The sequence below is a fragment of the Neophocaena asiaeorientalis genome, unplaced genomic scaffold, assembly GCF_003031525.2.
Source record: "Neophocaena asiaeorientalis asiaeorientalis breed wild unplaced genomic scaffold, Neophocaena_asiaeorientalis_V1.1 scaffold99, whole genome shotgun sequence".
Classification (NCBI taxonomy): Eukaryota; Metazoa; Chordata; class Mammalia; order Artiodactyla; family Phocoenidae; genus Neophocaena; species Neophocaena asiaeorientalis.
Genome location: NW_020173022.1, coordinates 1,198,969 through 1,226,815, shown reverse-complemented (window position 1 = coordinate 1,226,815; position 27,847 = coordinate 1,198,969). Strand labels below are relative to the sequence as shown.

The 27,847-nt window shown below is 41.8% G+C and overlaps 1 protein-coding gene across 1 annotated transcript; it reads right to left on the bottom strand.

Moving 5' to 3' along the window:
- On the bottom strand, positions 1–27,847 carry TBX19 (T-box transcription factor 19). The gene is made up of 8 exons (XM_024742420.1): positions 27,548–27,847; positions 20,116–20,380; positions 18,608–18,742; positions 15,984–16,045; positions 14,605–14,666; positions 6,754–6,945; positions 4,363–4,498; positions 1–1,283 (listed from the first exon to the last, which is right to left on the bottom strand). The coding sequence occupies exons 1-8, from the start codon at positions 27,742–27,744 to the stop codon at positions 998–1,000; spliced, it is 1,335 nt and encodes a 444-aa protein (XP_024598188.1). The 5' UTR covers positions 27,745–27,847; the 3' UTR covers positions 1–997.

Genomic DNA, 27,847 nt, shown 5'->3' with positions numbered 1-27,847 from the left:
GCAAGGCACAGAACCAGATGCTGCTATGGGGAACAGAGACAAGAAGGCTGGGCCTCACCCTCGAGGGGCTCACAGTCTAGTGGGAGAGAGACACACGCACAGGTACTAAAAATACAAGGCAGATTGAGGTGAGCTCTAGAACAGAGGCAAAACCAGTGGGAGGTCAGGGAGCCCAGCAGATCAGATGCTTGATGCAGTGGGTGGTGCTCTGGCCAGTCCCTGGGAGATGGGCAGGATTTGTACAGGTAGGGCTGAACAGAGAAGGATATTTCAGGTACAGGAGTAGGTATAGAGCTGGGAGAGTACACTGAATGTTCAAAAGACAGGGGCAGAATGTATGCCTTGACTGAAATATAGGATGCTAAAGGGAAAACAGGTAGCTAAAGCTGGAAAAGTGGTTTGAGGGCAGATGGCAGAGATCGACTTCAATCTGTAGGCAATGGTGAGCCATCGAAGGTTTCTAAACCAGGGAGTGACATGATCTCATTTCCTCAACTCTCTACGCTGTAATATGTGATTAGCTCTGTTTTTGTTAACTTCACTCCACGGACTTACAGCCTTTCTTGGTCTCAAAGCAGAGGCTCTGTGGCCACACATACTTTCAGGACTGCACAGAGCTCCAAAGCAGTGGCCTTAGGCTAAGTAAATTTTGAGCTCACTTAACAGCCTTGCATCACCTCCACAGAACAAGAAGGACAGCCGTCTAGAATCACTTGACAGTAAGGGGCAGGGCACGAGGAAAATACTCAGCGAACTTTTGTTGCCTGAGCTTAGCACGGATAAGCTGCAGAGAAAATGGGAGCGCAAAAATGGTGGAGAGATGCAGGTGACAAAATTAGCATTATCCAAACTAAACCATCTCCCTGTAGGCTTCCGGTATAACCCCGTTCACTGGGTGGGGAGACTCTGCAGTCTGACTCACTGGGATTAGTAGGTGAGACTTCTAAGAGCTCTACACCTAGCAGGTTCTCTGCTGACAACTTTCCTAGGATCCTGCTTAACTATCCAGGGAGGAGGGAGACTGGCGCCCACCCCGACCCGGGCTACCACAGCCTGAGAAGGGATGCGAGGTCACTGCCGTCCAGGTAGACACAGCGATGCTGGTCAGCGAGGGCTCCCCCAGAACCTCCACACCAGCCGAAGCAGGAGCCTGGGTGGAGAGGGGCGAAGTCACAGCTGGATTACCCAGGAGAAACGCTCCCGGGGAGCCGGCGTGCACCTCTGAGCCCGACCCGGAAGGGCCCCCGCCACCGTTACTGATGGTCCACAGGCACGGGTAGGGGCTGCAGAGAAACAGAAAGAGAGAGAGAGAGAGAGAAAATGCTTGTCGACACACCCAGGAATGATTGCCACCTGGCAAGCACGCGCGCAGTGCTGAGCGGGGCACAGGTCTAGGAAGAGGGCATCGGACCATGGCGTTATTTCTAGCTCTGACACACACTGGCCCAGTTTCTGCAGAGAAGCAGCAGGATGTAGTAGAATAAGCATATGATTAGGTGTCCTGAGACCCGCATTTTGATGCTGGCCCTACCTCTAGCAAGTTGTTCAGTTTTGAACATGGCATTTTATTTCTCTAGGTCTCACTTGCCACCTGTGTAAATGGACAGGGAAGTGAAAGGATGATATTTGGGCAGTATGATCTGTGAGTAAGATCCCTCACTGACCAAGAGAGCTGATGTGGCCTAATAGCCAGGACACATTGTTGTCAGAAAACCTAGGTTTGAACCCTCGCACTACCACTTATTAGCTCCGTGACTTTGATCAAATTATTTAATGTATGAGCCTCAATTTCCTCATCCTCAAGATCTGGAGTGATAAATTAGACATACCTTACAGATGTTGCTTTGAGGATTAAATTAAAAAATGAGTATGTGATGTCTAACACACAGGACTCAGTAAATGATGGTTCTTATAATTAATTCTTCCATTCCAGGTTTCTACCTGTCAGCTCTGGTCCCTGGTAGAAAGGCTGGGGAGCTGTACCACTATCTTGGACTTCTCTGATCCTATGTCACTGGTTCACAAACTTGACTGCACACGGGAATCACTTAGTGAATTAAAAAAAAAAAAAAAATACCGATGCCTGGGTTCTATCCCCCGAGATTCTCATCTAATTAGTCTGGCATGCGGTATCAGAAGTTTTTAAAGCTTTTCTGATGACTGTCACGTGCAGCCTGTTTTGTGCCTTCACATAGAACCTAGATGAAAATGACTACAGGTGACACAGGCAGAATAACCTCCAGTGCTTTAGTCCTCACCGTGCTCTGACCTTTCAGAGTCTCCATTTTGCCTGATACTGTATTGCTTGAAAATAGGCTCATTACCTAATGTCAGTACTGAACACATTTGTTTCTCTCTAGCAAAACCTTTATAGCATCAGCAGCGGGTTAAACATGCCACTGATGAAGCCAGAGGTGGCAATGCCACCCTGCACTCGCTGCTATATTTCAGATACCGCAGACCTCACTGGACCGTATGAAACCTGCAGGAACCCAAGCTTTGGGGTGTTGGTGTTTTTGTTTTTGTTTTTTAGCCAGCTCAGCTTGCTGGGATTCTGACCCCAATTCCCCAGTTTCCAGAAGAGACTCTTCTACGATATCGGTCAGAGCCCCTTTCTGATGCTTCCTGGGCCGGTGGGAAAACCATGGGCTCTGAGTTACATTACTTACTGTATGACCTTCAGGCAGTTTTTTAATGCCTCCGAGCTTTAGTTTCTCCATCAGGAAAATAGGAATTTTAACAGCAGCCTTATGGATGTCTTTGAATCCTATAAATGACTTACATAAAGGATCTAGTACAAAACTTAGCACATGGTTGTTTAATATCTTCAAAGACACTCTTTCCCTCACTTTCTACACAGTCCCAGTCAGTACATTTCCCTGAGGTCCTCCTGTCAAGCACTGTCCAATAGGCTAAATTTTTGAGTAGCCACATTTTAAAGAGAAAAAGAATGAAAAGAAAACCATGAACTTACTGTTAATAATATTTTATGTAACTGAGAATATTCAAAACATCATTTCTACATGCATTCAGTATAAAAAAATTGTTGAGATTTTTATTCTTTGTTTTGTACTAAGTCTTCAAAATTCTGTGTGTTACACTTACAGCACATCTCAGTTCGGAACAGCTGCATTTCAAGGGTCCAGAGCCAGAGGCGGCTGGGGGCTGCTGTACAACACTAGACCCTCGGGGGCCCCAGCAACATTAACATCAAAATCAAGATCACGGTTTACAGCAACATCAGCTGTATGGAAGCTGGTTAAACCTGGAAGCTGGTTTTAACCAGCTTTAACCATTTTAACCTGGAAGCTGGTTAAAAATGCAGAATCTCAGGCCTCAACCCAAACCTATTAATCAGACTGTACAGTTGAACAACATCCCAGGTGATTCTAATACACATTAAAGTGTGAGAAGCACCGCTGTGGATCAAAGTTCTACCTTCCCCAAACTTTTTCTAGACCTGCAAGTCATAAGTCATCTACCATCTGCCCCCTCCACCGCCAAAAAAAAAGGATGGGGACATCTTTTAATTTTGAATCCCTTTTTGGACCTTCTCAAAATTCTGCATACTTACATTGAACGTAACAGCTGACATGTATATACTGATAGAATGTTACTGCTTACAACGCATTATAATGCTTTTTCTAATTTTGGCGCTCACCATACTCTACAGGGTAGCTCACATTATTGCCATGTTACAGATAAGAAAGCTGAAGCTCAGTGAGGCTAAGAAAATTGCCCAAAGTCACAAAGTCAATAAGGAGTAAAACTGGGGCTCAAGCCCACATTTGTCAGACCCCAGGCCCCTTCCCTTTCCCCTCCACCACGCGGATTTCCAGTCAGAACTGAATGCAGGTCTCTAGTGTGAGAGGTATGCCATGGGTCCTACAAGCTGCACTCAGCCCTATTGCCTGGGTTGAGGCCCGGACACCCAAAATCTGTCCCCCTGTTAGAATGAACAGCTTGTAAGGATATGGACAATCAAGGGTCTTGAATTCTCAGTGTGTATTTACACTTTTCCCCTTCAGTTTCCCAATATTCGGTATCTATCTGCTACCACCACAGTTCACAGTATTTCTTCCTGGTTCGAGATAAATGATTCCAGGCCATAATATCTTTTCCCTTTTAAAAATAAAATACGGAAGCTACAAAGAAAAGAGTACATGACTGAGCACGTGCTTTCCCACCACCCTTTCTCCAGGGATGAAAGGTTGATCCTGTCGTTACTTTCACTTCCTAGTGGCTTAGAAGTCAGGACAATAGCTTAGACCAAGCTACCCCAGGAAAAAGAATGAACTCGAGTCCCCAGTGCTAAAGTCAACCCTCAAGACCAATTGAGCAAGTTGCTTGTGTTGGGCTTACCTAGGCCCTGGATTGATTGGTCCGCTGGTGTGAGGTACAGACAGGATGCTGGCGTGGGGTGTGGAGGGTAAGGAAGTCCAGCTGTCAGCTCCAGAGAAAACTTGCAGATTATTGCTGGAGCTTTCTATCAAATTCACTTTTGGGAAATAACAACAGATCAATTGATGGAGCATGGAAAACATAAAGATGGTGACCAATGACATTATCCTAGGTCAAAATATAACCATGGCCTGTGCCACATGTGCCAACAGTTGTTCGTCCTTTCTGAAGGCCACAGAAAGGAGTGAGGAGCTTAGGTTAATTCAGTGTCAGCCATATGTCACGTACCATTCATCTCTTAATGTTCACAACAATGACTACTCATCGCCATTTTATAGATGAGGCTCAGATAGGTGGGAGGATCTGTTCTTTACGACACAGATCTAGCCCGTGTCACCACACTCACCTCCCCTTTAAAGCGGGCCATGTCATCATCTCAGGACAAGCCTAAGGACCACCAGTGTCCCAGATGAGATTCTGAGGACCAGGACCTATCTTCTCAGCAACCCCAAGGAGATTTAAACATCTCAAGAATAGTGCCTTCTGTCTTTGAATCGCCATTTGCATAAATAGTGCCTATACAATAGAGAGGAAGAAGGAAAAGAAGGAGGGGAGGAAGGAGGGGACAAAGGAAAGAGAGGAAGAGGATTCCATGTATATCCCTGGCCACGTCACTCCTTTTCATGATGTGGCCCTTGCAACTTCCTCAGCTTCAGCTCTTTCATCCACCACCTCGCCACCCCCTCCCTCTACACTCTTTTCCCAAACTATTCCCCAGACAACCTAGGTTCTCTCCTCCTTCTGTGTCTTTGCTCAACCACTCTCTCACCTGGAATGCCCTTCACCTCTGCCTGTGTCCCACATCATCCCTCTTTCACATCTGCCCACTCCCACCCCTGCCCTTTTCTATTTATTCTTCAAATCTCGACTTCAACGTTAAGCCGTCTGGGTAGATCTAGCTGCTCTTTTTCCTTCATTCCCATAGCACCTTGACTTGTGTGTTCTATAGAATGTTTCTCAAACTTTAATGTGCATAGGAATCACCTGGGGATCTTGTTAAACTGAAGACTCTTTCAGAAGGAGAACCTGAGAGTCTGCATTTCTAACAAGTTCCCAGGAGATGCTGCAGGTCCGAGGACCACATTAGAGCTCTCACTACATTGTATTAGGATTAATCATTTATGTATTCGTGTAGCACTGAGCTCCTTCAGGGAAGAAATTAGACCTTAATCACCTTCCTAGCCCCACTGCCTAGAAGAGTGCCTGGTGCATAGCATTTGCTCAGAAGATGTGTTTTGTGTGCTGACCATGGGAAAGAACCAGAAAGTAGATGAGAACCCTGCTCAGTTTCTGATCCATTAACCTACATTTTCTCCCTTCCTGGCAGCAGCTGTCAAGGCTGCCGAGAGTAGCAGGCGATGGGGCACAGGGACAGGTACCTGGTGACCAGCAAAGCCCTCTGCAGGTACAGAGCTCAGAGTGTCCCTGAGGCTGGAACTTTAACACTCTCCTCCATCTCCCATGCCATGAACTTTACCTATTTGTTTCATTTAGTGTCAGTCTCCCCATATGAGAATAGAATCTCTTTGAGAGGTAGGTATTAATTTATTTTGTTCATGGACAAAACCTGGCTCATAGTCAGCCCTCAATAAATATTTGCTGCATGAATAACCGAATGAGAAATCAACCCTTGGCTTCATGTCTCCCTTCCTTCATACAAACCTAATAACCAGGCAAGATCTGGGCTTACACAAGGCCAAAGCAGACAAGGCAGCAGTCAATGAGGAAGAAACTACACAAACAACAGCATCAGCTTAAAAAATAATCAGACTGCAAAAATTATCAAGGTTGAACTTGCACGCCTCCAACTGAATCAGACCAAAGCAATGATGTTGAGTCATCCATCTTCCCAGAGACCTTCTTAATAGCTCTCCAATACTGGGCCCAGTATTCCCTGGACTGAGCCATACACTACAAATGTAGAGAAGAGCCATGTGAGGGCAATGAGCTGAGGGTCTCAGAGTCCCACGACTTAACTTGGCTTTTAGAGATGCAGCCTGAAACTGCTCAGTACACCAGCGCCCTGGGAGGAGGACTTTCACAACCATTCGAAACTGGGTGTCTCCCAGTTTTTGTAATTATTTGAAGTAATTACAAAACACTAATAATGTTGTAACTATATAATCAACTATTAGTATAAAAAATTAAAATATTAATACACAATAATTTTACATATATTAGATGAAAGGGATTCTATCTTCAGATATTTCCCCATTTCTAGCTGTTTATCCATTTCTCACCACCACCACCCACACCCACACCCCCAAGGGTTTAATTAGCAGAGTCACACACCTGAGGGAGAATGGTTTCTGTGCATGTACGCAGAAGGGTATGGAGCCTGCCGGTGGTGTCCTCGGAGGCCGGAATAGTGCTCACAGCCATGGTGGGTGTGGGGAGCAGATAGAGGCAAAGGAGTAGCATACTGGTAATTGGCGTTTCCTGCTGTGCATACTCCATCCGGATTGGAGAAGATCCAGCCTCCCACTAGAAGAGACAAGAGGAAGACATAGAGAATGACTCTGTGAACTTCCACACCAAAATCAGGTTACCAGCCACTTTGCATAGTTATGTTTCTGAGTGAATGACACAATGTCTGTCCACGTGGAGTTACATACCACCACCCCAAGTGCCACTCCCCTTCTATGTTAGCAGCAAAGTTGGCTTCTTTGGAAGTGGATGAAGAAGCAAAGTTGGCTTCTTTGGAAGTGGATGACAGGTCCTATCAAAGTTTGCAAAACCTCTTAAGAAATACTGTGGAATCACGGCTATATAAAATATTATTTGAATGTATAAGTCAATAGAATTGCAAAAGTTAAGTTGCTTCTGACTTAATTGGATTAAATTAAAAGTCAATCTAAGAAGGAGGTGTTATATGTATATCCTACTCACTGATCTACAGCTACCGAATGTTTAATTTGGTTACCCAGAAAGAGTGAAGGCCTCTCTGTTTCTACCCAGTGGGAAGGTATCTTTAGTTCTCACTCCAAGCATGAGGAGACATGATCCCTCCCATCACCACCTCACAAAGAGGATTCTGAAAGCAAAAAGAGAGCTGGCTAGACAACTTGACAAGAATCTTGTGGCACATTTTGGGAAACTGCAAAATATTTCACAGAAATGTGTTTGTGAATGACCATCTCAATAGATGCAGAAAAAGCATATGACAAAAGTTAACACCCTATCATAATAAAAACACTCAACAAACATAGAATACAAGGAAATTGCCTCAACATAATATAGGCCATATGGGACAAGCCCACAGCTAACATTATACTCAATGGTAAAAACCTGAAAGCTTTTCCTCTAAGATCATGAACAAGACAAGAATATCCACTCTCACCACTTCCATTCAACATAGTACTGGAGCAAACCGGAAAAAAGGAAAAGAAAGAAAGAAAAAGCATCCGAATTGGAAAGGAAGAATAAAATTATCTCTGTTCACAGATGACACAATCTTATATGTAGAAAACCCTAAATATTTCACACACAAAAAAAAACTTTTGGAACTAACAAACAAATTCAGCAAAGTTGCAGGATACAAAATCAACACACAAAAATCAGTTGCATTTCTACACACTAACCATGAACGATCTGAAAAGTAAACTAAGAAAACAATTCCATTTAGAATAGCATTGAAAAGAGGAAAGTACTTTGGAATAAACTCTACCAAAGAGGCAAAAGACTTGTACACTGAAAACTACTAAACATTGATGAAAGAAATTAAAGAAGATACAAATAAATGGAAAGACATCCTATGTTCATGGATTGGAAGACTTAATATTATTAAAATGTTCATACTACCCAAAGCAATCTTTATCAAAATCCCAATGGCATTTTTTTCAGAAACGTAAAGCAATACTAAAATTCTAGTATTCTAGCTAGTCAGTGAAAGTATGTACTTCTTGTTCCAGGGCCTGTATTACCAAGTCTCAATCTTTTCCCATGAATTCACTTGAAGTAGAGCCTTCTATTCAGAATGTTCACTAAATTTTTTTATTGTGGCAAAAAACCATGACATAAAATGCACCCTCACAACAATTTCCACATGTACAGTATAATACTGCTAACCACAGGCACATTTTAGTGCAACAGATTCCCAACACCATTTGCTGAAGAGACTATCCTTTCCCCATCATGTAATCTTGGTACCCTTGTTGAAAATTATTTGACCATATAAGCAGGGTTTATTTCTAGGCTCTCTATTCTTCCATTGGTCTATATGTCTTTATGCCAGTACCATACTATTTGGAGTATTGTAGCTTTGTAATGTGTTTTGAAATCAGGAAGTGTGAGGCCTCTAGCTTTGTTCTTATTTCTCAGGATTGTTTTGGCTATTTGGGGTTCTTTGAGAGTCTATATGAATTTTAGTATCCGGTGATATCCACATGCAAAAGAAAGAAGTTTAACTCTTATATTACACCATATAAAAAAATTTAACTTAACTTAAAACAAATAAATAAAAAAATGTAAGACCTATAAAACTCCTAGAAGAAAACACAGGAGAAAACTTCATGAAATTGGATTTGGCAATGATATCTTGGATATGACACCAAAACACAGACAACAAAAGCAAAAATAGACAAACTATGTCAAACTTTAAAACTTCTGCACAGCAAAAGAAGCAATCAACAGAGTGAAAAGGAAATCTACCGAATGGAAGAAAATAGTGGCAAACTATATACCTGATAAGGGATTAATGTCTAGAATATATAAAGAACTCCTACAACTCAACAATAAAAACAACAACAAAACTCCAATTAAAAATGAGAAAAGGACTCGAATAGACATTTCTCCAAAGATATACAAATGACCAATAAGTATATGAAAAGATGTTCAGCATCACTATTCATCAGCGAAATGCAAATCAAAACTAGATATCACATCATACTATTAAGATGGCCATTATCCAGAAACAAAAAAAACAAAATAGGAAACAACAAGTGTTGGTGAGAATGTGCAGAAATTAGAACCCTTGTGAACTGCTGGTGGGAATGCAGAATGGTGCAGCTATCATGGAAAACACTATGGAGTTTCCTTAAAAAATTAAAAACAGAAGTACTGCATGATCCACCAATCCCATTTCTGGGTATATATCCAAGAGAATTAAAGACATTTGCAACCTGTGTTCACTGCAGCATTATTCACAGTAGCCAAGAGGTAGAAGTAATCTAAATGACCAACAACAGGTTATTGGATAAGCAAATTGGTATATACATGCAAGTAAATATTATTTCAGCCTTAAAAAAGAAGAAAATCCTGTCATATGATACAACAGGGATGAGCCTTGAGGGACATTAGGCTAAGCAAAAGAAGCCAGTCACAAAAAAACAAATATTGCATGATTCCTCTTACACTAGGTATCTAAAGGATATGCAAATAGAGATAGAAAGTAGAACAGTGGTAGCCAGGGGCTTTGTGGAGCAGGAGATGTGAAGAGATGTAGTTTGGTGAATATATGTAGTTTCAGTCATGCAGGAATGGGGGCGGGGGGCGGGCAGGTGGTTCTGGGAATCTGTTGCACTAAAATGTGCCTGTGGTTAACAATATTATACTGTACATGTGGAAATTGTTGTGAGGGTGCATTTTATGTCATGGTTTTTTGCCACAATAAAAAAATTTAGTGAACATTCTGAATAGAAGGCTCTACTTCAAGTGAATTCATGGGAAAAGATTGAGACTTAGTAATACAGGCCCTGGAACAAGAAGCACATACTTTCACCAACTAGCTTTCAACTGAGGGGACCACAGATAAGGATTCAGACACACCAGAGATGTTCCTTAAAAATAATGACTAGGGATTGTCACCAGGGCTTCAGTAATATGGAAATGGAACTTTTATTAAAAACCATTTGCTTAATACTTTTTAAGTATAAGTAAGCAAATTGTACAGAATTCATATTACAAAATGTATGTCAGTCATTCTCAACAAATCCTTTTGTTATCTTCATTTTCTCATTTTTGTATAGACACGTGGCCCAAGGGATCCCTACCTGAACAATAGATCAAGATTCAGGTGTCCAGAGAGGAAAGCTAGGCAAGTGGTCCCACAGAACTGGACTTTTGTCCATGTAGTTTGCCGCATATAAGGTATATACCTTAAGAAGCTTACTAAGAAGACTGCAACATATGAACTTTGAAAAGGTATGGTTCCACATGTGATCCTATCCTATACAAAAATGCTTTTTATTCCAGGTCACTTAAAAAGTGCTTTTTCTATGGATAAATTTCTAGAAATGTACAATCTCCCAAGACTGAATCAGGAAGAAATAGAAAATATGAACAAATTGATTACCAGTAATGAAATTGAATCAGTAATCAAAAAACTCCCAACAAACAAAAGTCCAGGACCAGACCACTTTACAGTTTAATTCTCCCAAATATTTTAAAAAGTTAACACCTATCCTTCTCAACTATCCCAAAAGCTGAAGAGGAAGGAATGCTTCTGAACTCATTCTATGAGTCCAGCATCACCCTGATACCAAAACCAGACAAAAGCACCACAAACAAGAAAATTACAAAACAAAACAAAAAGGAAAAAACAAAATTACAGGCCAATATCTCTGATGAACATAGATGTAAAAATGCTCCAAAAAATTAGCAAACTAAATTCAACAGTATATAAAAAGGATTATATATCATGATCAAGTAGGATTTATCCCAGAGATGCAAGGATGGTTTGATATCTATACATCAATGAATGTGATACACATTAATAAACTGAAAAATAAAAATCATATGATCATCTGCATAGAGGTAAAAAAAAAAGCTTTTGACAAAATATAACGTCCATTTATGATAATAACTTTTAACAAAGTGGGCATAGTGGGAACATACCTCAACATATAAAGACCATATATTGACAAGCCCACAGCTAACATCATACTCAATGATGAAAAGCTGAAAGCATTTTCTCTAAGATCAGGAACAAGACAAGTGTGCCCACCCTTGCCACTTTTATTCACCATATTATTGGAAGTCCATAGCCACAGCAATCAGACCAGAAAAAGAAAAAAAAGGAATCCAAATTTGAAAGGAAGAAGTAAAACTGTCACTGTTTGCAGATGATACTATATAATGAAAATTCTAAAGACACCACCAAAAAATTACTAGAACTAATAAATGAATTCAGTACAGTTGCCGGATACAAAAATAATATACTGAAATCTGTTATTTCTATACACTAACAGTGAACTATCAGAAAGAGAAATAAAGAAAACAATTCCATTTATAATTGTATCAAAAAGAATAAAATATCTAGGAATAAATCTAACCAAGGAGGTAAAAGACCTGTACTTGGAAAATTGTAAGACACTGATGAAAGATAGTGAAGAAAACACAAACAAATGGAAAGACACACCATGTTCATGGATTGAAGTAATTAATATTGTTTAAATGACCATGCAACCCAAGGCAATCTACAGATTCAGTGCAATCCCTGTCAAAATACCAAAGATAATTTTCACAGAACTAAAACAAATAATTCTAAAATTTTTATGGAAACACAAAAAACCTTGAATAGCCAAAGCAATCTTGAGAAAGATGAACAAAGCTGGAGGTATCATGCTTCCTGATTTCAAACTAAACTGCAAAGCTACAATAATCAAAACAGTATGGCACTGGCACAAAAACAGACACATACATCAATGAAACAGAATAGAGAGCCCAGAGATAAACCTACACTTACATGATCAATTAATCTATGACAAAAGAGGCAAGAATATACAATGGGGAAAAGATAGCCTTTTCAAAAAGTGGTGCTGGGAAAACTAGACAGCTACATGAAAAAGAATCAAACTGGACTACTTTCTCATATCATATACAAAAATAAACTCAAAATGGATTAAAGACTTAAATGTAAGGCCTGAAAGCATAAAATTCATAGGAAAAAACATAGGCAGTAAACTCTTTTGACATCGGTCTTAGCAATATATATATATATATATATATATATTTTTGGATCTGTCTTTTCAGGAAAGGGAAACAAAAGCAAAAATAAACAAATGAGACTACATCAAGCTAAAAAGCCTTTGCACAGAGAAAAAACAAAAAGGCCACCTACTGAATGAGAGAAGATATTTGAAAATTATATATCTGGTTAATATCCAAAATATACAAAGAACTCATACAACTAATCATCAAAAAAGCAAACAAGCCAACTGAAAAATTGGAAGAGGAACTGAAGTGACATTTTTCCAAAGCAGACCTACAGATGGGCAACAGACACATGAAAAGATGCTCAACATCATTAATTATCAGATTAATACAAATCAAAACCACAATGAGATATTAGCTCACACCTGTCAGAATGGCTATTTTCAAAAAAATAATAAGCGTTTGTGAGGATGTGGAGAAAATGGAACCCTTGTGAGTGGTTGGCAGGAATGTAAACTGGTATAGCCACTATGGAAAATAGTATGGAGTTTCCTCAAAAAATTAAAAATAGGGACTTCCCTGGTGGTCCAGTGGTTAAGAATCCACCCTCCAATGCAGGGGACGTGGGTTCAATCCCTGGTTGGGGAACTAAGATCCCACATGCCGCAGGGCAACTAAGATCATGCACCACAACTGCTGAGCCCGCACACCCTACCGCCTGCACGTCACAGCTAGAGAGAAGCCCGTGTGCCACAATGAAAGATCCTGCATGCTGCAGCGAAGATCCTGTGTGCCATAACTAAGACCTGACACAGCCAAATAAATATTTTTTTTAAAAATTAAGTTAAAAAATAAAAAATAGAACTACTGTACAATCCAGCAATTCCACTTCTCAGTATTTTTCCAAGGAAAACAAAAACACTAATTGGAAAAGATATATGCACCCTTATGTTCATTGCAGCATTATTTCCAATAGCTAAGATATGGAAGCAACTTAAGTGACCATCAAGAAATGAATGGATAAAGAAGAGATACAGATATAGATATATCTAGAACTATCTATATCTATAGATAGATAGATAGATAGAGATATAATGAAATATTACTCAGCCATAAAAAAGAATGAAATCTTGCAACAACATGGAAGGACCTACAGGGTATTATGCTAAGTGAAATAAGTCAGATTAAAAAAGTTAAATACCATATGATTTCACTTACACGTGGAATCTAAAAAACAAAATAAATGAGCAAACATAACAAAGCAGAACGGACTCAGATACAGAGAACAAACAGGTGGTTACCAGAGAAGAGGGGGGTGGGGAGGAAATAAATAGGTGAGGGAGATTAGGAGGTACAAACTTCCAGTCACAAATGAGTCATGAGGATGAAATGTACAGCATAGGGAATATAGTCAATAATACTGTAATAATTTTCTATGGTGACAGATGGTAAGTAGACAAAAAAGGACTCCTGAGAAAAGTTTTTTTAAATGCTTTTCTGAGAGCTGCTTCTCTTCATGTGGCTATACTGCCACTTCTGCAATGAAAAATGCACTGAGGTTTAGGGGAAGGAGAGAGTGAGGAATACCATAGCTGGAAAACTGCAGAAGGAATCCTAGCAAGCCACTATCATCTAAATTAAAGAGTATCTCAGACACTGATGCCACTGACTGTGTGTTACTGTTGCAGGTTTAGAGGGCCTGCTCCACCATGGGACCTTCTCTCTGATCTGAGACATGGAGAGAGTGGCACCCTGTCAGGAACATCCAACCTACCTGCAGAATCCCAGGTATATTACTCCACTAATACTGCAGCTTTCCAGTCAACAAATGTAGAAGCTTCCTCATATGCAAAGCGATGGCCTTCCTGAGGCATTGCAACAGTGACCAACTCAAAAACTAGCAAGCACTAAGAACAAGGGAAATCCAAAACAGAGAGGCGAGAGCAGAGTGTAAGGGTAGGAGGTACACCCAGAATGCATTTTTATGAGCTCTTTAGCCACACTGACACAAAAACGAGAGTCTAAGAAATTTACTATTTCCATTCTTCTCTCCTGCCTAGGATTTGAGTAAGCCCCCCATGAGCACTGGTTCTCTCTAGGAATTCTTGCAAGGGAATATACTTGTCTTGAGTGGAAGAAATAACCTGTTGGGTCTTGATAGAAGATTTGGAACAAGCCTGAAGCAGTCACGAGAGGTAAAAAGTCTGAGTGCGGTGGAGATGCTCCTTGTGTAGCCCCAGGCCTCTCCCACCCAGTGTTCACCCAACTCACAGTGAGAATAGGCCACATGCTGGCTCTCAGACATAGCTTCCGGAACGTCTTTGAGGTGGTTCCTGAAAGAGCAATGAGAGTGCACCATGGCTGTCCAGCTTATTATACAAGTCTAGTATCAAGTGCACCCAAGATTCTCTTCGGAGAGCAATACATTTCTTGGAACAAGAAAATCAAACACCTTTTTCTCCCCTCAAAGCTATTATCTTTCCCACAATATCCTTCTCCTACTTTATCTACTTGTGCAATTGCTATTTGAATTGCAATTTTATAGTCACTCCAGTTTACCTTATTTACACCTATCCCTATTTAGCTTGATCTTACTGATTTGTGATCAGTGCTCCTGCTGACAAAATTCAAGCAACAATAACAATAGCTAAGATTTGCATAGGACTTCAGGGCACAATCACATCTGTGATACGCTAGATCCTCCAATGATCCCGTGAGAGAGTATCACTATGCCCGTTTCGCAGATTTAAAAAATGGGTCCCAGAAAAGTAAACTGACTTATGCAAGCCAGGAAATGGCAAAGCCAGGACTCAAAGCTACGATCTCTCACTCAAAGTCCTAATTTTTTTTTATTATACTACTTTTCTTATCTGAAAAAGTTATTTCTTCTACATCGTCAAAATTAAATCAAGTATTGACAGCACAGACCTCTGTAACACATCACTGTAAATATCTGTCTATTAATCTAGAGCCTTTAAGATGAAAAGGAAAAATTAGACAGTTATAGGAGTTAGTGTAAAGATTTGAGACAGACAATAAAATCTGAACACTTTAAAGGAAATCATTCACACCCCCAAAAGTCTCTGACTTCTCTTCTCTCAGACCTGAAAGACATGAGCCTCTCACCTTTACGAATATCTCATATGAATTACTCACCTTTCCTAGGTGAAATCTAGTTTTTTTAAAAAAAAGCTTATTGAAATCATATTATTCAGATAATTGTAGGAAAGACAGAGTGAATTCTTAAAAATTTAAATCACTTATTTTTTTTAATGGGATTGTACTACTTTTAAGAATCTGTAGTAAAACAGGGCTAATGAAACATGGCCAGTTCCGGGATCTCCTGGACCCATATTATAAGGGACAGGTAATTATGACTTTGTTCTATTTTGCTGATTTTGTTGGACATTGAATTGAATATTAAAAACATGCTTCTATCAAAGGTAATGCAAGTGCTACTCCCACGGGCCCAGCCGCTCCGCGGCATGCGGGATCCTCCCACACCGGGGCACGAACCCGCGTCCCCTGCATCGGCAGGCGGACTCCCAACCACTGCGCCACCAGGGAAGCCCTAGTTAGTTCCTTTTAAGATGATTATAAATTTCACATTTACAGAAATCATAAGATTTCACTGAAATTTCTCTACTCACCTTTCCTTAGCATCCAAGAAGGCTTTGGCAAAAGGGTTGTACTTGATTTTGAGAGCTGTTATCTTGTGTTTACAAAGACAAGAAGTGTTAGTGAAAGTAGAACATGCACGGGCAGACAGAACCCTTTATCTTCACCTGTGAATTTCTGTAAAATCAGAATAATTCTCCTTTCTCTTTTTTTCTCCCTTTCCATGTCTCTTTGCTTACTTCTGCACAAAATCACTATTGCACTGTCCAACAAGAAACGTTTTATTGTCACATGTGGTAAAAATGCCAAATATAGTATAAAGTGAGCAAAGAAAGGACAAAGCATTAGACATGCACAAGCCTTATGTGTCAAACCCAGCATTCATTCCATTACTCATTCATTCTTTTCAACAACAATTGAACACCTACCATCTGTCAGTTAGTTTTCCAGTCACTGAGACAGAGAGGAGAGTTGTACGGGTGAGAACCTGCCTCCAGAGTCTTGAGGACAGACTAGTATCAACTCCCTAACTCTTAAATAATCACTTACCCTTTGGGCCATGTTAACACAAAAAACAAACTATCACTTCCAACCACTGTCACTCTTTATCCTCCCTGGCCTTAGCCTGCTTCATTTTTCTTCAGAGCCATCTGACCAAATATATATATATGTTTGGTTTTCATCTGTCTCCACTGGGATTTAAGTGCCTTGAGGACAGTGCAGTATTACCAGCATGTAGTAATACTCAGCAAATATTTGCTGAATAAAGGAAGATTTTGGCTCCCTTATCCACCCCTGTGGCCACTCTCCTCTCAGGGTGCATCTACATCAAATTGGCAGGGATACATCACCAGGAGACAGAGGCTCTGAGGTTAGATTTTCCTGAGCTTGATTCCCCTGAGTCACGTTCAAGACCAGAATTACAGCATCAGGCTGGTAGCTTGCTGGAGGTGTGGCCTTAGCCCTGCCTGTAGTTCAGAGGGAACTGTCCAGCCCACGTCTAGGAAAAGCTTCTGAGCACTTACCCAGAGGGCAACCAGATGACAGGTTCCACCAGCCAAGCATAAGAGAGCAGGCAGCATGTAAGTGGATAAGGGGCATTGCCCGGAGGCCAGAGGAGGCCAGGATGGGGTCCCCAACTCCTCCCTACTTTCCAAAATCGCAAAAGCCCACCCTCCCCTCATAGACCCAGACTCCATCCTACAGAGAGTAGCAGAGGGAGGAGGGCAATCTGATGAACAAAGTGGTTCAGCCTATAAAAACTGAACAGTACTTGAGGGCCTATTTAAATGATCAGGTATTTAGTTAATTTCTCTTCCCACTGACCTGCTAGAGGGGCTCAGCTAAGAGGCCAGATTACCTATAGAAGAGAAATTACATTTCTCTGCGCATCTGTAGTGAGTTAAATCTGCAACTAATTTCACCTGTAGGCACTAAGGCAGCAGTTTCCAAACCTGGATGATTATCAGAATCCTTTAAGGGGACTCTTAAAACTACAGATTCTGGGCACCGTCACTGGAGATTCTGACTCAGTTGGCTGGGTGGGATGCCAAAAATCTTTTAAAGCTTCCAAATAGGGCTTCCCTGGTGGCGCAGTGGTTGAGAGTCCGCCTGCCGATGCAGGGGACACGGATTCGTGCCCCGGTCCGGGAAGATCCCACATGCCGCGGAGCGGCTGGGCCCGTGAGCCATGGCCGCTGGGCCTGCGCGTCCGGAGCCTGTGCTCCACAACGGGAGAGGCCACGGCAGTGAGAGGCCCGCGTACCACCAAAAAAAAAAAAAAAATGTTTAGGGGTGGGGGAGGAATAGACTGGGAGTTTGGGGTTAGATGCAAACTATTACATATAGAATGGATAAACAACAAGGTCCTACTGTAGAGCACAGGGAACTATGTTCAATAAGCTGAGATAAACCATAATGGAAAAGAATATAAAAAAGAATGTATATGTATAACTGAATCACTTTGCTGTAGAGCAGAAATTAACAACATTGTAAATCAACTACACTCCAGTAAAACAAATTTTTAAGTTTAATCAAAAAGAATCCAACCCATCAGGTGTCCTGGTGACCGGCAGGCCTGGAAACTCCTAAAGTATGTGGATGGACCAAAAAATCCTGCTCCCACAGAGTTCACGGAGACCAGATTCTGGCTACTCTGCTCTAACCACCAGAGCCGCTCAAGTTAAGCAGGAAAAGACCTACGTGTGCCCCAAAAAAGCTAACAAATGGGACAGATAGCATAACACAAACGCAAAGAAGGTGCGCGATTGGATCAATTCCCGCAGAATTGCTTTAAAATAGGAGAGACACGCAGCTCTTTGTAGGCTAAGGGCCTGGAAACAAAGACTTCTGCGTTTCTGCTAATTGTATTACAATGCACAGCTGTGCCTTATTGGCACCAGGAAAAGAAGCGCTGGCGGGCCTTTGGCAAACAAGGAGGAGAGCGTGGAAAGCGACTACCGCACTGTTTAACTTCATCTCTGCTGAGTGTATCTGAGTCCTGGAAAACCTACCTTTCGTCCAAGCTTGGTCATGGCAATAAAAGCACCACCACCCAGTCCTACCACATTCTCCCAGGTGACATCTACATACACACACACACACACACACACACACACACACACACACACGCACACACACACACACACGCACTCACCTCCTCGTTCTGATAGGCAGTCACAGCTATGAACTGGGTTTCAGGGAAGGAGCAGTTCATCACCATTCGATGGGCACCTCCAACACGCACTATGTGAACCTGGGGTTCATATTTATGCAGAGAATTCAACATTATCTGTTGAGGTGGAAGGAGAGAGAGGACATGCAAAGCCTGGGGCAGCACAAGTGACAGATGACCCAGCGTCTTTGGTTAGTCCCAAGCTCAGCACGCACCTCCATTAAGGCTACACACACCGAATCCCCGGTCGCCCGAGCTGCCTCCACCTCTCTGAGAAATTACTGAGGGGACATTTTTTAGAAGCTCTCAGGGAGCATAACTTTGGAGCTGCTTATAGGAGGGTGAGGGGTGGGTTGCCAGGGAAGAGCTGGTCTAAAGAGTGTTCAGTTTTCTGCCAAAATCCTGGCTTCCTTTTTTTTCTCTCCCATTTTCAGCACAATGATGTGGATTTTGCTCTGTTAAAACATACTGTTTTTCTTCCTATAAAGAATCCTAATATCTCAAAATCCTGACACGGGCTGCATTACCTAAAGTATAATGACAGCTTGACATCTGCTGGCTACATAAAATCCACTCTTTGTGATTCAAACCAGAGGTTTATTGAAAATCTCATGTTGTGAAATCTGGGGGGGGATAATAGTTTACTTTTCAATTTCCTGTTTTAATAAATAACTGGAACCTTCTGAATATTGCAAAGACTTAGGTGGATGACTTCTGCTCTTAAAACAAGAACCCCTATGTCCCAGCTAGAGAGATCAGAGAAGGGGTGAAAACTCTGAGGGCTAAGAGGCTGACCAAAGGGAAATCTGGGGGAATGAGACCTCTTCCTCCCAGCTGTGTCTCTAATCCCCCAAAACAGTCCACATTTTATAAAGCAAATAACAACCTCGCACAGTACACTAGTGTTCACAATCCTACCAGAGAAAACAAAAGAATAAAAAGCCTCAAAATCTTGTTTACTCTAATTGGAGACCTTAAATAAAACCTTCCTTATTTAAGGTTTGTTTGGATATTTTTTTCTGCAAACCCAAAGCTGATTCAATATTCTATTGATAATTATCACAATGCCCAAGTGGAGGGAGCAATTATTTCATTTCGGAGCAGCTTTTTATTAAGGTAGTTGTCTCTTGCCAACATGCCACTTACACCAAAAAGAGGGGAGAGGGAATAACAAAACCCTGGTACCCACAAACATCTCCCTCCTCCCCAGCTGGGTAAAAAGCACCACACACAAGACAAAACTCTGAAAGGCCCCCCGGTGATGATTAAGTAAACTACTGCGCTCTCTCACTCTCTCTTAACATCAGGAAGTCCATTAAAAACTGAAAGCACCAATTAAGAGCTGTTTATTCCTGTTCACATTTGGACTCCGGGGAATAATTGGCTTCCGTGAGAGAAGAGGTCGGTGAGGACCCCCTAATTGCCTAAATGCACCCTTGAAATTTCTTGATTGGTGTAGTGGGGTTAGGGTGGCCGGGCAGCAGTCGTACCTGCCCACCTCCGTTGAGCTTGTTGGTCAGCTTCACTTTGCTGAAAGAGATGGGCGCCTTCATCCAGTGGGCCCCGAAGTTGGGGGAGTCTGGGTGGATGTAGACACAGCTGTGGCTGGAGACCTCTGGCTTGCCCGCGGGCACCCATTCCCCATTGACGTACTTCCAGCGGTGACTGTCCGTTGGGACAAAGTCCAGCAAGAGCGAGTACATGGCATTGGGGTCCAGCCCCGTGACACTAATCTTTAGGACCGGGAACATCCGTCTAAAAGAAAAGGCAGAAATTGAGCCACAGGAAGGATGTTAGAGTGTTAGGGACATCTCCCTGCTTGTTCAGCCCTCTCTCCACTCAGAGGAGACCTTGCATTTTCTGTCCCAGGGGTGCAGAAAATGCCCCGGGGGAGGCCAAACAAAGAGGGGCCAGGCCAGCGGCCCCAAGTCCAGCTAAGCCTCTTTTTACCAATGTATTTTATATTGGGATTTTACTTTTAAATGTTGTGCTCCACTTTAAAGTCTGAAAACCACTGATCTAGTCATTTGACTAAAATGAAGTACCTCCTGAAGCTTAAGGTATATAGTCAGATGCCAGGTTCTCACAGAGCTTTCTCCAGAGGTTTCCTCCCAGCCTACGTCAGATTCTCATGCTAATGACACAAAGCAGCCCTTCTCCATCTCACAAAGAACACCAGTTCTGAATAATAGTAATAGCGTTATAGGGAAAACATGGTTTTTTGGTAAAGTGAGTGAAGGGAACACTTGGCTATACATCAATTCAGACCACTTCCTTTCCTGCAGGACTTGTCAGAGGCTTTAATGTGCACCGTGAACCTTTGGAAAGGAGGTTCGGGGTTGTGCACAGTCTGCACTTATGTACCAGTGCTACCTTCTCACCTATCATCTTGCGGGAATGTGCATTCAAAAAATACACTTTGAGACACGCTGATCTGGATTTGCTGGTCCCTTCTCCCACCCTCTAGGGCAACACCAGCAAGCTTACTCTCACAAATATTTGGAGAAGCTATCTCACCTGGCTTCTGATTCTCTTTAGTTGCCTTTCCCTTCACCAAACTTTGCTCCATTACTCTCACAAATATTTGGAGAAGCTATCTCACCTGGCTTCTGATTCTCTTTAGTTGCCTTTCCCTTCACCAAACTTTCTAAGTTGCTCCAATCTCCTCAAAAGACCTAGTTTCCAGACAGACCCTCACCACCTTGCAATTGCCCCAGAGGCTGTCTTATTTGTCAATACATCTTTTAAAATCTGAATCCCCAAGTTGAGAAGCTAACAATCTAGGGTCTAGACATGTGCTACTCAGAGTGGTCCATGAATCAGCGGCATCAGTATCAGCTGGAAATTTATCAGAAATGCAGAACCTCAAGTAGCACTCCAGACCTACTCAGTCAGGATCTGTGCTTTTACAAAATCCCCAGGTGAGTCATTGGAACATTAGAGCTTAAAAGGTACTGGTCTAGGGAATCTTTAGCTTTTAAGACAATAACTAAGGAGATAGCCAAGGGAATAAGGGGGAGTCACTCTGAGGATTTGTGCTTCTGGTGAGGCTGGGAGGAGAATGAAAAGGGGGAAACTGGAATGTGTCCACTGCTAAGAGAAGGGGTTGCCAGGAGCGGAAGTGTTAAAAGCAGAATGGCCAGGAACTGGAGGGTCACAAAGAGCACCTCCTGTGTCCAGAGGTTCCTGGTTTTGAGGTGAGGTACAATGGGAATTGGTACATATGTTAAGTGATGAAACTGACAGATGACAAAGGATGGATCTAGAGATGGACTCGACCCATCCAGGCTTCTCAGTCTCCTGAGTTCAAATTACATGGGCTCCCTGAGCTCTCTGGACAGAAAGGATTTTTTTCCCTTTGGTTCGCCCACCTCATCAATACTTCCTTTCCAACTCCTTTGCTGGATCCTCTTCCAACTTAGTCCTCCAGTTGTGGATGCATAATGGGGATCTGTTTTCAGCACCCCCTCTTTTCTAAATGTCTTACCTTAGAGACCACTTCTAATCTCATGGCAGAATACAAAGAGCCTGGAGGATTTTATACCAACCAAGTTTCATACCCCTGGTATGGCGCTTAGCAAGCATTTAATAGATAGTACCTTTGAGTACTAGAGGGTGGGTGACTGAGATAATGAAATTGAAGCTTGGTAAGTTTAAGTAAACTAGCTTAAGTCCATATATTCAGGAAGGGTGGGAGTTGAAACCAAACAAACTGAACCAGGACCTACCCTTGAAATCATTCTTCACACTCACTAGGATGGCTATAATAAAAAAGGTGAACAACAGCAAACACAGGTAAGGATGTGGAGAAATTGGAACCCACATACATTGCTGGTGGGAATAGAAAATGGTCCAGCCACTTTGGAAAAAAGTCTTGCCGTTTCCTCTGTTAAAATACAGAGTTGTCATGTGACCCAGCAATTCCATTCCTAGGTGTATATGCAAGAGAAATGAAAACATACACCCATAAAAACTTGTATACAGACAGTCATAGCAGCATTATTCATTACAGTCAAAAAATGGAAACACGTGTCCATTGATGAGTGAATAAATAAAACGAGGTATATTTATACAATGAAGTGTAGTTTGTCAATAAAAATGCTATAACATGGATGAACCTTGAAGACATTATGCTATACTTTAAATCGGTGAATTGTATGGTATGTAAATTATCACAATAAAGCTGTTAACAAAAGAAAAGTAAAGAAGTAAAGAAGCCATGGTGTCCTGGCTCTTAGAAGGACACATCCAAAACGTGGTAGAACCATTTGTTGCTTTATTCTCTAGTACTTCATTTGCCAAGGATTTTACGATTTTTATTTTTTATCACAACACAAATGAACTAAGAGATGCTATATATTTTTATCTCCATTATGCCACTGAGGAGTAAATATAAGTCAGTCAACCAGCCAAAAGTCTTGTAACTGGCAATGGAACTCATCCTGCCTCTAAGCCAAGTTCAGTTCCTCCTGCCTCCCCCCTGCCTCTTTCTCTGGCCTCACAAGGACCGGGATGTGTTATCTATTTACTTATGGGCAGCACTCATGACCAGGCTATGCTTTCAGGGATAAACTGCACTTCTTATCAATTTGATCTTTTTTCCCTTTTCTTCCCAAGGTGTGGCTAACCACAGAGATGGCCAAGAGTCTTTGAGAAGCTAAGAAATATGTAAATCAGACCCCATATCAGAGAGAGAGAGAGAGAGAAGCAAATGTGGCAGGGCATATAAGCACTCCCCAAAACCAGGCTTGAGGAACCACACATGCTTAGGCTTGGCCAGTGAACTCTGTGTTGATTTGCTGTGAGGCTAGTTTTCCAGTTTGCATTTCTCTAACAGAGGATCTTGAGAGCCAGCACTGCCGGAGAAGGCTCTGAGGAGTGAGGTCTGTGGGAAGGAAGAAAGAGGGCAGAGGGCTTCCGTGGTGGCACAGTGGTTGAGAGTCCGCCTGCCGATGCAGGGGACACAGATTCATGCCCCGGTCCGGGAAGATCCCACATGCCGCGGAGCGGCTGTGCCCGTGAGCCATGGCCGCTGGGCCTGCGCGTCCGGAGCCTGTGCTCTGCAACGGAAGAGGCCACAACAGTGAGAGGCCCACGTACCGCAAAAAAAAAAAAAAAGAAAAAAAAAAAAGAAAGAGGGCAGAGATAAAGCAGATTTTCTAGGTGGGAAAAAACAGCAGAGACGGTTAAAGGCAAAATTCAGGAAGTTTCACTTGTAAACTCCTTCTTCCATTTCCCCACAGAACTATTAATAATCCTGAAACACTCACCAGAGCTTTTGGAGTGCACATGCTTGTGTTCCCATAGGACATGGATGTTGAGGCTTATGGGGAGAGCAGCAAGAAACCAAAGTAGCCTGGTTAGAGGCCGATCACACAAATACATATGATCCTCATAAACCGCAATTGTAAACTTCAGAGAAAAATATCCATGGACTACAGGGACATGGAAAATTATTTCCTGATGTGCAACCTTGGTTTTCTCTCCTCTTGCAACTCCATCCCTGGAAACTATGAACATCAGCTCACTGCACTAACATCACTTAATCACTGGCAAGTTCAACTTAATGATCCTAGCACTTATTTTATGACAACAAATGGATACACCAATTACATCAGAAATCCTTCCAATTTCTTAAAATCTCCTCAAGGCATATTTAATCCAAATGAAATTAAATAATTTAACTGCATGGAAATACACATGAAATACAGCTGTTTCCCCTAAGGTGAAGATATTACCATAGAGAAAACAAAAGGTGCAAAAGATTTCACTTACTTGCCACTGAAAGCTGAAATAAATTTTTTTCTGCAACCTAAAATATAAGTTCCTAACTTAAAGGATGGAGATAAAAGGAAGCACTTACAAGCTGGATGCACTAGTGGTGATTCAAATGAGCTCTAGGGGAGTATTTTAATTGTTATTGTTAGTTCTGAAAGACTATTGACTATGAATAAGTAAGCATTTTAAATAAAAAAGAAAGAAGAATGGGAAAAGAAATAGTAAAACGGGGCGGGGGGAGGGACAGGAGTGGGAGGAATGAAGAACCATCATAATCCCAGTTTCTGGGGATAATTCAATGATTTTCAGGGAAAATCTCTGTTTACTACTTCTGATCAATGTCAGAAGCAAGCCTCCTATTTATACACATAAATAAGTCTCCATTTGAAAATGACTCTTTTAATTCATCAGCCCGTCCTATGCTGGGTTTTTTTTTGCTTTTTTGGGGTTTTTTGCGGTACGCGGGCCTCTCACTGTTGTGGCCTCTCCCGTTGCGGAGCACAGGCTCCGGAAGCGCATGCTCAGCGGCCATGGCTCACGGGCCCAGCCGCTCCGCGGCATGTGGGATCCTCCCGGACCGGGGCACGAACCCGCGTCCCCTGCATCGGCAGGCGGACTCTCAACCACTGCGCCACCAGGGAAGCCCCTATGCTGTTTTAAAACTTGCTATTACACAAAACAATTACACTCAAGTGTGCAAGAGCTATCTGATTACCCTCAAGAGCCTTTACCCTCTAAAGCTCACTGAAGCTTTAGAAAAGTCAGAAAGTCAACTGCCTGCAGGGGCAGGCGAGTAACGCGAATGAAAAGGGCGAGGACTGGGTGTTAACAACCAGGAATGTTTTTCTCCCCAAAGAAGGGCCACAAATCCATCTACCTCAGGCTCAGGAGTTTGTGTGAAAGGCAGGGATGCTGCATCTAGAGTAGACATCATTCTACAGCCAGAGGAAAATGGGTAAAATGGAGAGATACAGGAATAGATGGTGAGGAGAAAAAAAGTGGGGGGGAAAGAGATGAAGATGAGAGTAAAGAAAACAATGAAACAAGAAAGATGTGTCTATATCCAGAGCAGGAAAGTGTTGTTAACAATTTATTCTGAGAAGCTAAGAAATTGAGAGTAATTCCAAACCACGCTCATTCATTATCAACCACATCAATTTCTTAGAGATTTGTCTTCCCTTCTTTATCTGAAGTACAAAGGGAACTTTCTGTCTCCTGGCAAAATCTAGACGCTAAGGGGTTCAGAAACCCTAAGAAAAGATTCAGTTCACTAAGGAGGTGAAACGTCACCAGGACCTCCACAGAAAATAAGAATAACCATGTTGACCATAATTAGACTCTTTCTACAAAGAATAATTTTCACATAGTTAATGACTTTAAACATGTGAAGACTTTTCAGTTTTAAATATGAAGGAAAAATTATATAGGCGCAAAAAGGCAAGAGAAAGCTCTTCTGAAATTATAAAAGTACATACCAATGTGACATATTATTAAATTGAATTTTATAATGGTTTTAGAAACTTATTTATTCCTCATTGAAACAGATTAACTATATATTTTTTTTTGACGGTTGTACTTATTTTACTTCCATATATGACTGCTTTGACAGCCAAACAGATAGTATGAGGCTAAGTATTAGTGTAACTAGAAAGAGTAATGAACAGAAAGTTCTACCTGTCATCAGACATCATAAAATTTTTACCATTGTGTCATCACTCATCTTTGAAAGGGAAGAAAGTAAATCCAATTAGGAATTGGGAGTGATTCTTTGAAACTAAAAACATGTTTTCTATTTCTTTCTACCAAAAATAATGTGTCAATGCAGATCAAGAGTAGGAACAGGTGTAATTATAATTACAAATATTAAAAATAATAAATCCTATATATGAAATAAATAGGGGACCCATTTAGAAAGAGAAAATAGAAGCGTCAAGCAAGGTTGATATTCCTGCTACTATTAATAATCACAATTTATTGAAACGCCCTTATTTCTGGAACACGTTTTACTTACCAAGCACTTTAATGTCACACAACAACATTCGAGTTCATAATTTTCCCGGATAGATGGGAATGGTTCATTCTCTATACCGTGCATTTTATGCAGAAATGGAAAAGTGAGACATCAGCAATGGAAGCACTTTTCACAAGGACAAAAGCCTGCCAGAAGTTCAACTAGCTTGGACTTTTCTGTCATTGGAGAACAGAATTTCTCTCAAGGTCATAATCAAAGTTCTGCTGAAACTAACCATATTGAAAATGCCTTTCGACGTTTTGTACTTTTGTGACCATGTGAACAGAAAGATCAGTGTCAACTGAATGTTGGGACCTGTTTGGCCAAGCTGGGAGCACTGAGATTTTCTTTCTAAATATTTTTATCTCCTCTACTAAATAGAAGCTCCTAATATTACCTAGACGTCACTTGGCAGGGCTAGATTTAATAGAACCCAAGAAATGCCAACAGAGATCCATTTCAGTTAATCCCTAATTTGTTGCAATGAAAAAAAAAAAGGAAGGCATCTTCTCTTTTCTCAGGTCAGTATATTACGGTTTCATTAACTATTACTGCAACAACTCTCACATCGTCATAAACACACACAATCTCAAATGAACACTCACCACAAACACAGGAAGAAGCAGATGCAGGGATAGGCAGTGAGATTAAATTTGCCTTTTTGCCTCTGAATCTTCAACTAGTCAGAAATATCTGGCAAGTTCGCTACACTTCAGAGGAAACCATCCAGCTTCCAAATAATGTTGCCTTTTACCTTATCTGAACAGAGTTGGGGCTCAAAGAATAATAATCTGCTCCAGGATAGACAGTCAGTCAAAAATTAACATTATTTTCTGACATTTGAGTGCATTTCCCAAACCCATGGGACATGCCCCCCTTTATAATAATTTCCCAGAATTTCTTCATTTAAAATGCACGCAGGACAGGTGGCTTCACCCTCCACTTCTCTGATGATCTCAGAGAAATTAATTAAGTTGGCTGGGGGAAAGCCGTGGGAGACTGTCCTTCTCGGGAGCATGTTTAATCAGACCCCGCTGCCTCTGAGTTAAGAGCGGCAGCCTCTGCAATCCTCAAGGGGCTTCGCTTCCCTTGCCAAGCCCCGCCAGCCCAAGCAGGGCCGTGGATAAACTCACCTGCCGTTCTTGGTCACGATCATTTCATTAGTGACTTCCTTGAACCTCTGCCAGAGAGGGGCATCCTCCAGGATGATCTGAAGTTGCTTCTCCGTAGGGTCGCCTTTTTCCCTCCCTGCCTGAAGCTCACTTTCCACCACATTGAGCAGGCGAGAGACAGTGCCATCACTGGTCTTCTGTGTGCCCAGCTCACTCATGGCCACAGGCCCCTCTCAAACTTTGCTGAGAAACGTTACCTACTTTGCCCGCTTCCACCTCTTTCCTCCTGTCACTTGCCTGCTTTTCAAATCCAGCCGGACA